The following is a 13293-nucleotide window of genomic DNA, read 5'->3' on the forward strand; positions in this document are numbered from 1 at the left end:
GAAAGGCTAACGGTTACATACATGTACAATAGAAATTGCTGTTGTTGTTGGTCCAATGCGAGCGGGTCCACGTCGTTGACGATTCTCCTGACAATCAATGCAAATATCTCTCATGGCAGAAGCGGCTCAAAAACGGTGTTGGTAGCGACACGGTGCACCAACCTCAGTATGGTAGCTGACGCATGGCAAGTTACAGGTTGGCCACATCGCAATGGAAGCAATAACAAGCAGCACCCGCTGGCACGGGTTCGATGGCACGTAAAAATATCACCGAGCACTCGAGACCCGGTCTGACCAACATTGACTCCTCCCCCCCTGTCCACCACTCGAACGCCCGGCAAAGGGATGCTAGCTGCATGCGGTGACGGACCCTGGCTTGCCTGGCATGCGGGTTGCAAAAAACACCGCCGGTCTACCATACAAAATTGTAGGTGATGGGCGGCGGTGTTTTCTGCCACCCACTTGCCTGGTGCTTCTGGCAGCGGTATTGGGGGATCGCCAGAGAACCCAAGTCGAGCCGTGCCTCCATTCGGACAAGAGCTCCGTGCGCGAGTCACGGCCAGTGGCCATTGTCTGGGTCGCTAATCAAATGCTGCATGACGCTTCTGCATCGTCGAGCCAGGGTCAGATCCCAGCGCGCAGCCTTTTGCTGCTGTTACTGTTGTTGTTGCTCCTCATGTGCAATCGGTAACAGAACGATCGATCGAGAAGGAAAAGCAAAGAATATTAATGAAGACGGCGAAGGCGTTCGAGCATGCACTTGCACTGAGGGATCATGGCTTGCGAGTATCTTCAATCCCGGCCACAATCGCTACAATATCACAGACAAGATGTCAACTGCGGATTCGATGCTTTAGATCACCTTATCATCTTCCGGGCCTTTTTTCCCATGAACCTGTCGGGCTGTGGAGAGGACGGAAAGGGGCCTGCAAAGATCTGTCTTCGGTCGCGACGAACATGGTGGAGTCCCGCCATATTACTCCGTGCAGATACCGCTGAAGCTGGTGCCTCGCGCATATCTTCATTTTCCCTTCACAGGGAGATAAATCGCTGCGTTCGTATGGCCACCGGGGACGGAAGGGGGATTCGCAAGATTGTCCAAATTTTGCTAGGAGGCGGCTAATCTAACACGCTGCCTGGTGTTCCGCACCCTTCATCTTCAGAGTCGAGTCAATGATTTGCGGATCGTCGGAGGAAAGCAATTGTCCATGGGGAACTAGTGGCATGGAGGCTGGCTGCTGGGACGGAGAAAATAGAGGAGCTCCGGGTGTACGGCTGTTGAACGACCATCGTTCTAGCAAGCTCCTCGCCCCCCCTTGAGCCCCTCCTCGTCTTCTCCTCAGGAGAGCTTGTTCGCAGCTCGTGCGGTGTCCATGCATTGGTGCATCACTGGTTAATACCGCCAAACCTATTTTCATCTTAACTGCATGACGACTCCGTAGTTTGTCTCCATACTACAAAATATCGTCAAGCCCACATAGTGGCCCGATCGACCGTCAGAGCTCCGTGTCTGCCCATCAGTCGAGAATCGGCCATGAAACTCAAGTTGGAGATTCAGAACGTTCTCGTACGTTTCAAGCCCCTCGGAAAATAGGCGCCTCTCACGTCCTGTCCCCAACCTTCGCTCGTGTGCTCGTATCATTTCTCCAAGTACGAATGAAATTCCCAACCATATGGCTTGATACCGAGGTTACCGTACACCTATAAGCCAAGAAATTACGGACCGGAAGCAAAAACACAGCCACCGCCGCGCCGAGTCGGTATCGTTGTCAGCCTTCCCCTCGGTGCGAGGTTCAATCTTCTGACCGTGGCTTCTCAATCAGACCATGTCGTCACTTCAGCACAGCGGGATGGATGGCTCGGGACTGAGGGTGGCGTGGGCGAGCCGGTTCGAAGAAGCAACCTTGTATCTGCGTGCTTACCGATAGCCACCGGCACGCCGACTTTGATCACGCAGCAGAGATGGGCGCTCATCATGTTCGGGTCAAGGGGCAGTCGCCTTGGTGTCGTGGGCTTTGGTCGCCGGTCCACGTCTTTTGCCCCTCACCCTCCGCAAAACCAAAATCGTCACTTGGGGCACCATCGCAGATCTTCAGCCTGCCAGATCGATCAACTAGTCATGATGGCATAGCTCAGGTCGCACAACGCATCTTGTTGACAGGATGAAAGAGAAATAAAGCTGCTTGCTAAGACGAAGCAGTCTGCCATGGTCCCGACTCCCCCGCAAATGGCAGTCGTTTGTCAACTCTAGCGTGTGGATGAACTAAGCATCTTATTCCCCCAGATTCGGTGTTCGGGATTTCAGATCTGTCGAGATTTGGGTCTCCAACCCGCTTCCCCAGCATCGGCTCCCCCGCACGAAACGCATCTTGATTGCGGCCCATTCTTACTCCAGACCCAAGGCGATGGGCATCGATGGAGTCATCGGATGAGCGCGAAATGGGCTGTTCATCGAACTAGCGAAACGTGGGGTTGAGGCGCCCTCGTACGAGTCGATCCGTGGCCGAACATCTACGAAGCTGAAAAGCAAGAAAAAGCCAAGACCGCCTAGAGTTTCTCCAAGAGGCCCTATCCGGCCTTGGGGAAGTTCCCGGCGTCCCAAGCTCTCGAGCTACGTCTTAATCTCTGTTTGATAGAGTTCTACGGACGCCATCGTCACTTACACGGCGATTGAGCTTCTCCCGTCGCTTCTCGTGACCTACATCCAATTCGTCTGCACGACGTACGAAATACTCGGGCAAACGAGCATGCTTTCATTGTCCTGAGATGCCGTTATCCGGTCGGAAACCAGTTGTGCTCCCGAGAGCGCGCGCGTTCAGTCGTGGGTCTTACGGGCTGTGTCCCTCCTTGCCCACAGCAGCTGACATGCCTCTCGCCCGGCGTCTCCAACAGCGATTGTCACTTCCATGCGGAGTAAATCGGCGGTGATGAGCTTCCTACCGCGTCAGAGACTTTTCTAGTTTCCTCAAATGACATGTTGACGAGAAATATGCCAAGCAGCGTGACTAGTTTTAGTTTTCCATGATCGTGGATTTTGGCGCTTGCTGGTGTTATATACGCCTGACGTTTCCTTTAGTCCGAGACCCCTGGACCTCGGTAAACCAAAACGCCCATGAGCTCATCAGCCTCCAGGCACGAAAGCTTCAGTCGGATGGATTGGTCGTGAAACAGTAAACTATCGATTTCTCTTCGGAGGGTTTATTTTTCCTCACCGGTCTTTGTCCCCCTGGCATACCCGCCGCATGCATGTGGTGTTGCGGCGTGACCTGTCCGCCAAGGGTTTGGTGGTGCGGTGCCTTGGTGAGAAAAATCGCCGGCTATTGCGTAATTTGCTGCAGGGTAGCCAGCCAGCCAGCCCTTTTGCCCGTTTGCGCCATCATGCTTACCCTATCAACCTATGAAAAGAAACGGCTGATGGCATTTCCAAGACGAGAAAGACAATAGATTGTAGTAGCGGTGGAATACTCGAGTGTCACAACATAGCGTAGGAGAAGAAGCAAAAAATCCTTCCTCGGCTGCATGTTACCGTCCCATCTATGCATATGGACCTTGGCAATGGTAAATACGAACTATATATCATATGTAGCGTCGTCGTACACACAAGGAGAAGAATGCTGCAGTGATACACACATATCCTTCTGCATGTCGTATTCGCCTAAAGTAACCACAGCATGTGGGTGACACCCGCCGGCCCTCATTCTGTGCAACTGCAAAACTTTCGCTGTCCCAGCAGGTTGGGCCAAAATGTCTCGGGATACTACCGTGACGTGGCCCTTTGGGAAGGTCGACGCCGATGGAACAGTGCCAGGGGTGAAGGAAGAGGGGAGGAAGCATGGGACTTGGATATGCCTGGTGGTACAAGAGCTCACAAGGCTGGGGGTGCCCTCGTAACGGACCACGACATGGAATGGCAAACACATGGGATGGCTAGCCGCCTTATCAGGGGGACAGAGAGAAGGGAAACACTCACTCTTACACACTCTTCGCGGATTTTTCTGTTCAGCGGACGTGGTCGAATGTTCCAAAAGATGCGTATTAGCATCTCTTTGTTGTCCAAGCGATAATTTTGCGAGTTCGTGCATTGGCCGCGGAAACGTGCTGTGCCCGTCGATGCACATCTGATGCACAATCTGTATGTGCCATCTCGACTTTCGTGGCCTCATTCAGGCCTCTCCGAAATAAACAAGCCTCTGCTACTCAGTTGAACCTCTTTGGTGGAGTGGGTGAATTTGACATTGTGGCAATGAACAGCCCAACAGACCATGACCTGCTTTTTCGAGACGTGTGTGGCCTATGGCATCCTCGAGATGCCCTCAACTCTCAGTAAATCAGTAAGCAGCTGGTGATGAAGGCATGCCAATGGTTATCACAGGCCTCAAAGTCGCAGCGGAAAAGTAAATCTGATATATGCCATTCGTAGTCTTAGCTTCTCAACTCTGAGGATAGTCTTCACCATAATCCACATATTATACACATTATGCCCCCCTCATCGAAATGATGCCCAGCACCTAACATGAAATTTTCCCAAGACAAAAAAGTCAACTCGCCTTAAGACGTTGTCAAACCCTCCATAACGATAGATATGATGCTCGAGCTCGTGCAACTCACAAGTTTCTTCTCGAGAAAGGGAAAGATGCCTCGCGGCTAATAAGAATGGCTCAGAAAGGATGGTGAATTGTGCCTCTGTTGTTGCCTCTGAAGGTTGACAGGAGCTGATACATGAACCCACCAGTCGATTTGTCAGAAGCTCGGGCCCCAGCTTCGTCAGAGCATGAGAAAACATTCATAGTCCAGTTGCCGCCGCAGCTCTCGGTTGGTTGGCCTCCACAAGGCTCTCCGCACTGCGAGTCTGGAAGCTTGACAGCGTCATCGCGGATGGAGGTTCCACACCAGCATTCGTTCCCATTCTCCGTACCGGCAAACTCATACCTGTCAGACTGGCAGTGGTCCGCGCATATCATGGAAGACATGTTTCCCTGAACATAATGCACGGGTTTGCTGTTGAGCAAGACTCTGGAAATAGCATCCTGGAAACATCCTCGATGGCTCCAACCGGCTGGAATATCACCAGCATCACTGGCACTGGGAAGCGCCGTTGGAGCTGTAGTGCCATCTGTACCTGGCTTTCCTGTGTTCTCAGAGGAGGGCCCTGCCGCGGAACTTGGGGGAGACGTTGGTGCGGGTGTTGCATCTGGGGTGCAGAACCACCCTTCCGAACAATGGTAGCATGGCCAGCCAAGTCCGCAAGGGACAACTTGCGCCGGTGTCTCTTGTGGAGGGCAGAACCATCCGTTGAGGCATTCATCACACCTGTAGCCCCTCCCAGGACAAGGGCCTATTGAAGCATCAGGTGCCTGGCTGTCACTTGGTCCGTTGGTGCTCTGTACAGAACAGAGTTTGGTAGTGCACTGTTCGCAAGATGGACACGCCGGGCAAGCTGAAGCAGGTGACGGTGTTTCGGCCGGAGCACCGCCATTTGATACAGGCCCATTTCCATTCTCTCCATTTGCGGGCGATGGACTGCTTGTTTTCGATGGGCCTTCTGCCGGAGGTTGGGATGGAGAAGCTGGATTTGGAGACGGCGCCTGATTATCGGATGAGTATGGGACAGGCGGTGCCATCGTAGCGGTTGCTCCTGAACTAGAGGAATGCTGGGTTGGCTCAGGCAGCATAGGTGCAGCCAATGTTGTGAGCTGGCCGGTTGAATTGAGGGACTGCGCTTCGGCGGAATCGCAAGGTATGACTGCTTCAAAGGAGGTTCCGTTTACGGCCCGATCAACAGCGCAAAGAGGTTTCTCCAGATAATTGGAAACAGCACCAACAATCATAGCAAGCTCGTTCAGGACACCTAGAAGAGATGGATCCGTGATGTCTTCCATGGCCCTGCTCAGATCGTTGATGACTGTTGTTCCTTGCTGGAGAACTTTGTCCAGAGTCTCCGCCATGTCCAGTGAGCTCACAGAAGGCACTTGCGGCAGAGGTTGGTCCATGGCCTGGGCGACGGCAGGAATAATAAGAGGCAGTAAATCAGCGGCCGAAACAGCAGCTTGGGTTGCCACCTTTGGAATAGCTGAAGCAATAGCGGATGAATCCACATGAAGAGCATCAAGAACTGTGTCCGTGAGCTTGGCAGCTGCTATGGGATCGATATCCGATATTTCCGCAACAATTTTTGACATATCGCTCAAGAAAGTAGGACCATCAGCAGAAGATTTCGACGAGGGTTTATCTGAGATTGCTCGGGCATTGTGAATGCGCAACTCTGGGCCACCTCCCGAGACGCCACCAAGGATCCCAACTGAGGGAGTTGGAAGATTTCCCTTCGAACTCGGATGAGGTGTGTGAGGGGAAGATGGTGAAGAGTTCACCGAGATTGGCTGTGCATTGGGCTGGTTTGCAATCATATCGGCGAGAGTGCTCTTATGGCGATGGTCTGGCATGCTCGATGGGAGCTGTGCCGATTCCATGATTGCCTCCTTGACTGCCGCTGCTAAGGTTTCCAGTAATTGATCGGGACCGCTACCAGAAAAATTTGACTTGGGAGTGTCCTGCATGCTTGGTTTCGTGGTTTCAATGAGGATTGTTGCCGCTGTAGACGTTTTAACGATGACGCTTGATGTCGAGGCGGTGGCATCTTGCTTCACAGGCTGAGCTACCGTTGGTCTTTCCATAGGCCTGGCCCCAATGACCTTTTGATTGTTAATAAGGGTGAGATGCAAGATAAGAGGGAATGAGTCAATACCTCTCGAAACACGCTTCCTAGAAACCCACCGAGCTGGAATTGTCGCTTAACAAGAGTCTGTTGTTCAAGTGTTGCTGCCTCGATCGCAACAAGTCTGACAAACAGAGTTGCCGTGAGGGACAGCACAAACAAACCAGCGAGGAGCAACGCTCGCCGACGGACGGCAGAGAGCCTATGAGGTGGCCAATTGGGGCCGATGCTCTCGGAAGGCTGATTCGTCATGATGTTGTGCGTTTTGGAGGTGATGGGGAGGTAAGTCGTCAGAGAAGTATCTGGTTAAGATGCTTCCAAAAGAGCAGCCAAAACTGGATTCCAAAAAGAAGCACCCAAAAAGTTGCTGAGCTGTTGGAGTATGAAGCAGAATGTTTGAGGAGACAAGACGAGAAAGAAGAGAGGAGGAAGACTCAGGTTTGTTGGCAAAGTGATGGAGGCATCGCTTACGTCTCGCTTGAGACAGGTAACATAGGTAGGTAGCTCCTTCTCACGATGTCTGGTCTCTTGTATATGTTCATTTTTCAGATGTTTCTTGCCAAAGTGGTCTGCCGAGAAGGAAAGAGGTAAGGTGAAAGAAGCAGTTGCGAGATGGAAGTAAAATAGCCTCGAACTGACACGCCGATTTTCAACTTCATCGAGCTCGTGGACATCGCCAGCTGCAGCCTTAGATTTATAAAGAGACATATTGACGTGACGTGTTGAGATGGTCTGCGAGTCTGCAGCGTTGCGATTGCTTGATAGAAAATACTACCTGATATGTGCCCTCATCTTGTCCAGTCCCTGCAGGTAACGTCTTGGTGGAACAAGGCTGCGCTTCCCTGCTGCATGACGGACGAGATATAAGTCGATATAGTACGACGAGACTCCAGAAGGGGAGAAAAGTGAGCTCTTCAGCATATAATTGATTATGATATTACATATCAGGACGAGTCCACCATAATGAATCATGGATAGGGCAGTGTCATGTTTTCACGTTCAGTGTTTGCAATTGATGCATCAAATTCACACAGACGCCGCTACAGCAGATTTATAGGGGACCAAAACGCCCTGCAGCGGACGAGGCGCTGCCAAAGGCCGATTATTGGTGGGGTGGAGGGGCAGCCGTGCATGGGCCGCTGCTTAATTCGTCGGGCTTAAGAAAAATTCTAGGCAAGGCTGGAACTTTTTTTTTTTTCTTTTGTAGCATCACGACCGACGGCGTTGCGCTTCATCCTTCATAGCTTTGGCGTACCTGTTTGTCTGGAAACGCGCCGAGCATTGGCATTGGTTCAAATCAGCTTCGACAGTCGACGGCAATTTGGATCCATCGCCGCCATGGATATCCATCGCTGCCGGTTCGTGCCCTACAAGCCCTCGGCCATCAACGCCGTAGCCTTCTCCCACCCCAAGACCAAGTCTGCCAAGCAGGGCGCCGTTGCGCGATTGGCGGTCGGCCGAGCCAACGGTGACATTGAGATCTGGAACCCTTCCAATGGCAAATGGCACCAGGAGCTGGTCATTCGCGGCGGCAGAGATCGCAGCGTTGACGGCCTTGTCTGGGTCAACGAGCCCAACCAGGACCTGGGCGATGGCAGGATCGCCGTGGGCAAGTCGCGTCTCTTTAGCATCGGATACACTTCCACGGTGACCGAGTGGGATCTCGAAAAGGGCAAGCCCAAGAGGCACGCCAGCGGACAGCATGGCGACATCTGGTGTCTGGCCGCTCAGCCTCCCGCTCTGACCGGAGCCTCAGACGAACTGCACACCAACAAGCTGATTGCTGGCACCATCCACGGCGAGCTGGCCATGTACTCGATCGAAGATGACGATCTGCGCTTCCAACGAGTCGTTGTGCGATCCCCCACGAAGAAGGCGCAGATGGTCAGCATCACGTTCCAGTCACGCAAAATCGCAGTCGTTGGCTGCTCAGACAGCACCATTCGAATCTACGACGTTACAAAGGGCCATATGCTCCGCCACATGACGCTGGGCGCCGATCTGGCTGGAGGCTCGAAAGATATCATCGTATGGTCGGTCAAGTGCCTGCCTGACGGTAATATCGTCTCGGCCGACTCTACGGGCCAAGTCTGCATCTGGGACGGCAGGACCTACACACAGTCTCAGAGGCTGCAGAGCCACAAACAAGATGTCCTCAGTCTCGCCATCAGCGCCGATGGATCGACCATCACGAGCGGAGGAATGGATCGCCGCACTGTTCTATACAAGCAGAATGTGGGAGCGGGCAATCGCTGGACCAAGGTTTGGGGAAGAAGATACCATGACCACGACGTCAAGACTATGGCATCGTTTGAGAACGGCCGCATGAGCGTTGTTGTAACCGGAGGTGAGTCAATGCTGATCCAACAAGTCAAAGGCTATCGATGGCTAACTTTTCCCGCACAGGTCCCGATTCAAACCTCATGCTTGTTCCCCTGAAGGAAATGGGTCGCGAAAACCACCGAACAATCAGCAACCTTCCACAGCAGCCGCCCCTTGCGAGCGCACACAAGGCAAGGTTTATCACCAGCTGGTGGGACAGAGAGGTTCATATCTGGACTCTGCGAAAGCCTGCTACAGAGATCTTCAACACGACTGGAGAGGAGTTTGATCTGAATCAAAACCGCAAACTCCTCAAGACGATTGTCATCAAGGGCGACTCCAACATCAGTTCTGCTACAATCAACCCAGAGGGAACTCTCTTGGTTGTGTCGACCTCAATAGACGTGAAAGCCTTCCGACTGGAGCACCAAGACCCGGTCAAGCCTTCGGATGTCAAGCTGTCCGCGCTTGAACTCCCAGACAAGCTGAAGAACTATGGCGCCTCAAAGGTGGAGCTTTCTGCAGATGGAAAATGGCTCTGCGCCATCAGGGAGGGCTCTCGCGTTGTCATGGCCAGTCTCGAGGAGGTCAGCGAGCCGGACCAACCACCACGATTCGCTTCTCGTTTGCAGCGGCTTCCCCGTCTCCGACGCCATATCCCGCGATACATCAAGAATGGAGGCTTGAGGAGCTACGAGAGAAACATCACTCACATCGCATTCACTGCCGACTCCAAGATGGTTGCGGTTGCTGACATTGCCGGTTACATCGACACCTGGATCTTACGCGGCCCAGACGAGAAGCTGCAGGAAGATGGTCAAGGAGATGGAGAAAATGACGCGGCATCGTCATCTGATAGTGCTAGCGACAGCGACAGCTCGTCGGATGACGAGGAAGGCCCGGCTAGCAGCGTCAGTAGCCGCTGGATTCGCAACCCGAGCGCAAACCTGCTGCCCAAGCTGCCCTCACCTCCCGTCGTCTTGTCATTCTCGGATGCCGTACCCTCAAAAGCTGCGGGCGACGACGGGGTGGAGGCTATTCAGGACTACACCCTCGCCGCCATTACGACCTCGTGGAACGTCTTGACCTTCCACCCTCTGCAAGGCTCGCTCACGCCATGGTCACGCAGAAACCCTCGGAAAGCTCTCCCGGCCCCCGTACAGGACCTGCTGGACTTGGCCAAGGGCGCCCTGTGGCAGGGATCCCGCCTCTGGGTCTACGGCGTGTCATTCCTGCTCATGCTCGACACTGCCCAAGACCTTCCCAAGCCCGCGTCCGAGAGCGACGCTGTCGTCAGCAAGGGAGCTCAGCCGGGTACCAAGCGCAAGAGGACCGGCCATACTAGCGGTGCCGGAGGCAAGATGGCTGAGAACCTCGCACCGCACCGTGTCGGCAAGTACGTCGACGGGCAGTGGGTGAACGTCGACGTGGATGCCGCCTCTCCCCACGAGGACGGAAGCGACAGCGACGACGATGACATGGCTGATGCTCCCGAGGGCGACCTGGCCCAGCTCCGCAGCACCAACGGAAACGCCAACGGCAGTGCCAGCAGCTCGGGAACTGACCGCAAGAGCTGGTGGATAACCTACAAATACCGCCCGATCCTTGGCATCGTGGCCCTCAACGCTCGTGACCAGCCCCTCGAGGTTGCGCTAGTGGAAAGGCCGACGTGGGATGTGGAGATGCCTGAGAAGTATTACGCCGGGGAGGAGTGGGAGAAGAAATAAAGCTGTTTCTTTTCTTTTCCTTTGTTTAATGGCAGGTGGCTGTTGTGCGTGTTCAGGAAAAAGTAAAAATGGGAGACGGGAACAGAAAGGCATGGCCGACCAACGCGGATGGATCGAGACTTTTTTCCCATCAGGATCACAAGAGTACATATGTTAAGAGTCATGTATTGGAGATTTGGGCTACCTAGTATTCCTTGTTTATGTTCTATTAAGAAGGCCGGTTGAGGCTCGTAGCATATAAAATGGAGTTGAACTGTTATTTTGCGTCTATAGAGACTGCTCTGAGGCCCTGGGATACGGTCAAGAGTTTGATTAAGCTAAGGTGTCGTGCCTAGGATTATGTCCAAGCGTACATACCCTTGACTGATTCAGACGGAATCGTCGTGTGTCATTCGGGGTTGCTACGTAATGCTTTGCCCTGGATGCCCGGAGCTCATGCGTACTTGACACTCCACAAAGATACTACCACTTCTTGGCATCACCATTTGTGCTTCGTCTGTAAAGCATAGGATGAAGTGTGTCCTATCGTTATGAGGCTCATCTTGTGAGGGAAGCTGTGTTTTGATATACACGTAGTGAACTACGGAGGCATAACCAGTGCCAGCATATGTCTTATGGGCATGAGCAAACTCTTGGTCACAAAAACATGAACTTATATCACAAGCAGTCTACGTCTCTTGACTTCAACTTTTTATCGGAGAAACAAGACACCGACCCTAGCAAGGACGACGACATCGACGACAACGTCTGGGCAAAGCAGGGGTGAGGTCCGATTAACGCGCGTCCCCTATGGAAAAAGCCGCGCCTGGACCAGGACAGCCGGGTGCCCTAGCCGTTTCGTAGACTCTTACATGGTACGACGTATGTGCTGTATGAGGTATTCGTTAAATCCAACGGCTGTGTACGTCTTGGTGCCTTGTACATAGGATGCGGACATTGACCGTCAGATAAGAATGAGACTTGTGGAGCGAGTCAGGCCGTGGATGACGACTGAGAATTGGGTCAACTTAATGAGCACGGATCAGGCACATCGAGAAAGTAGAATTCTCGATCTCCCATGTGGCTCTGTGTATGTACCGAACTGGACGAGGGCCATGATATCACGGCCCTTGCTTGGGATGGTCATGTCTCCAATATAAGATGCGAGACGGCCAGTAAGGGCAGGCATATCGAGGCATACTGTATGGGCCTTCGACGTAGTTCATCCATCCACTGTCTGATAATTCTGCAGAAAGTGTGGAACGCAAAAGTTCTTGCGGTGTTGTTGGATGACAGGGAATGCAGGGCAAGCCTGGGCTGAATGTCGTGTTGGCATTCAATATGTCAGTAGCTAATATACTCTTGCCTTAGTATCCCACAAGGACTGTAGGACGACCGGCCAGGCGACAGAAGTAGTGGACCGAAATCCGCCCTTGGGCTGTGGTTAACGACTTTGTGATTCCAGCTGGCTGTACTGTGTAGTACAAGTCAAGCTTCGATTGTAAAACCTCAGTGGATGAAGTTCACACCGACAATGCCAAGCGATATACCCCGTAACGCTGTGATATCTTCTTGGCCTTCTTCCCGGCGAACTGGCTGCCGGGCTCCTCGATGTATGTACAGCAGCCAGTTTATACCGGGATCCATGAGTGTAGAAGTGGTCCATATTCACCACAAACAGGGAGTCGGCATAGGTTCGAACGTTCTGCCTCTTTTGGAACGTGGGAATTGCGTGGTGATTTGCTCCGCTGCTCTTCGAGTATTGCAACAGCCAGGCTGTCTCCTCGGGCCCCAACGCCACGCCCTGCTAACTGTAATAAGCAAAGTAATTCTCGATAGTAGGCAAAGGTAGGGAATGTCTCATTTGCCTAACAAGCGTGCAGTGGCGATTGGACGTAGCACGCAGGACCCCTCGTTCTGCGTACGAAGTACAAGCAGAACCCAGAGGAGCGGATGACGCGGCCTCGCGCCCCCTAGCACCACGCCCCAGCTGTGAGCGTATGTAGAACAGAGAAATTATTTCGCGAGCTTGTGATTGGACAGATGCTGGAGGCCCTAATCGTTCTGTCTTGATGTACTTTCGTACTCCGTACAGCAAGGGATCGGAAATGCCCTTGCTCTGTCTCGAAGCTGAGTTGGGACGGTGATGGGATATCTGCTGACTGAATAAGAGGAGTCAGCAACGTACAGTAAGGCACGGTCCCGCGGCTTTTCTGATTTTCTCAACATCATGGCAATACGAGTACACTGAATAGAAGGAGCGGATAGATGGGTGCCATATTCAGGATAGTTTGGGCGCCTGGAAGAACGGGAGCGTGATATGCTTGCAGGCAGGACTACTAGCATTTGAAGGGTCTTGATGAGGGCATCGACTAGCTGGTGGTCTGGTCTGAAATTTGAGCAGCAACTCTTGATGAATTCGATTTCAGTGGCAGAATGACTCTGGTCATAGTAAGCCACTGCCGTGGATCATGATGGTCTCCCTTCTGCCTTTGTGACCGCCATGTTGGAGGGCGGCAATTTTGAGTCCTTGGCCGCGGCAAGGCCAGGAAC

General features: G+C 53.0%; 2 protein-coding genes across 2 annotated transcripts; one reads left to right on the plus strand and one right to left on the minus strand.

Annotated features, from left to right (window-relative positions):
* Positions 1-4658: 4658 nt before the first annotated feature.
* BBK36DRAFT_1166687 (WSC-domain-containing protein) lies at positions 4659-6964 on the minus strand (the record flags this gene model as incomplete). Its single annotated transcript, XM_024894948.1, has 6 exons — positions 4659-5335; positions 5366-5379; positions 5410-6298; positions 6329-6452; positions 6483-6689; positions 6743-6964. The coding sequence occupies 6 exons, from the start codon at positions 6962-6964 to the stop codon at positions 4659-4661; spliced, it is 2133 nt and encodes a 710-aa protein (XP_024752120.1).
* Positions 6965-8050: 1086 nt separating this feature from the next.
* Positions 8051-10761, plus strand: BBK36DRAFT_1113575 (WD40 repeat-like protein; the record flags this gene model as incomplete). The annotated part of the gene is made up of 2 exons (XM_024889930.1): positions 8051-9059; positions 9119-10761. The coding sequence occupies 2 exons, from the start codon at positions 8051-8053 to the stop codon at positions 10759-10761; spliced, it is 2652 nt and encodes an 883-aa protein (XP_024752121.1).
* Positions 10762-13293: the final 2532 nt, after the last annotated feature.

Source organism: Trichoderma citrinoviride (genome assembly GCF_003025115.1).
Source record: "Trichoderma citrinoviride strain TUCIM 6016 unplaced genomic scaffold BBK36scaffold_3, whole genome shotgun sequence".
In the NCBI taxonomy this organism is placed as follows: domain Eukaryota; kingdom Fungi; phylum Ascomycota; class Sordariomycetes; order Hypocreales; family Hypocreaceae; genus Trichoderma; species Trichoderma citrinoviride.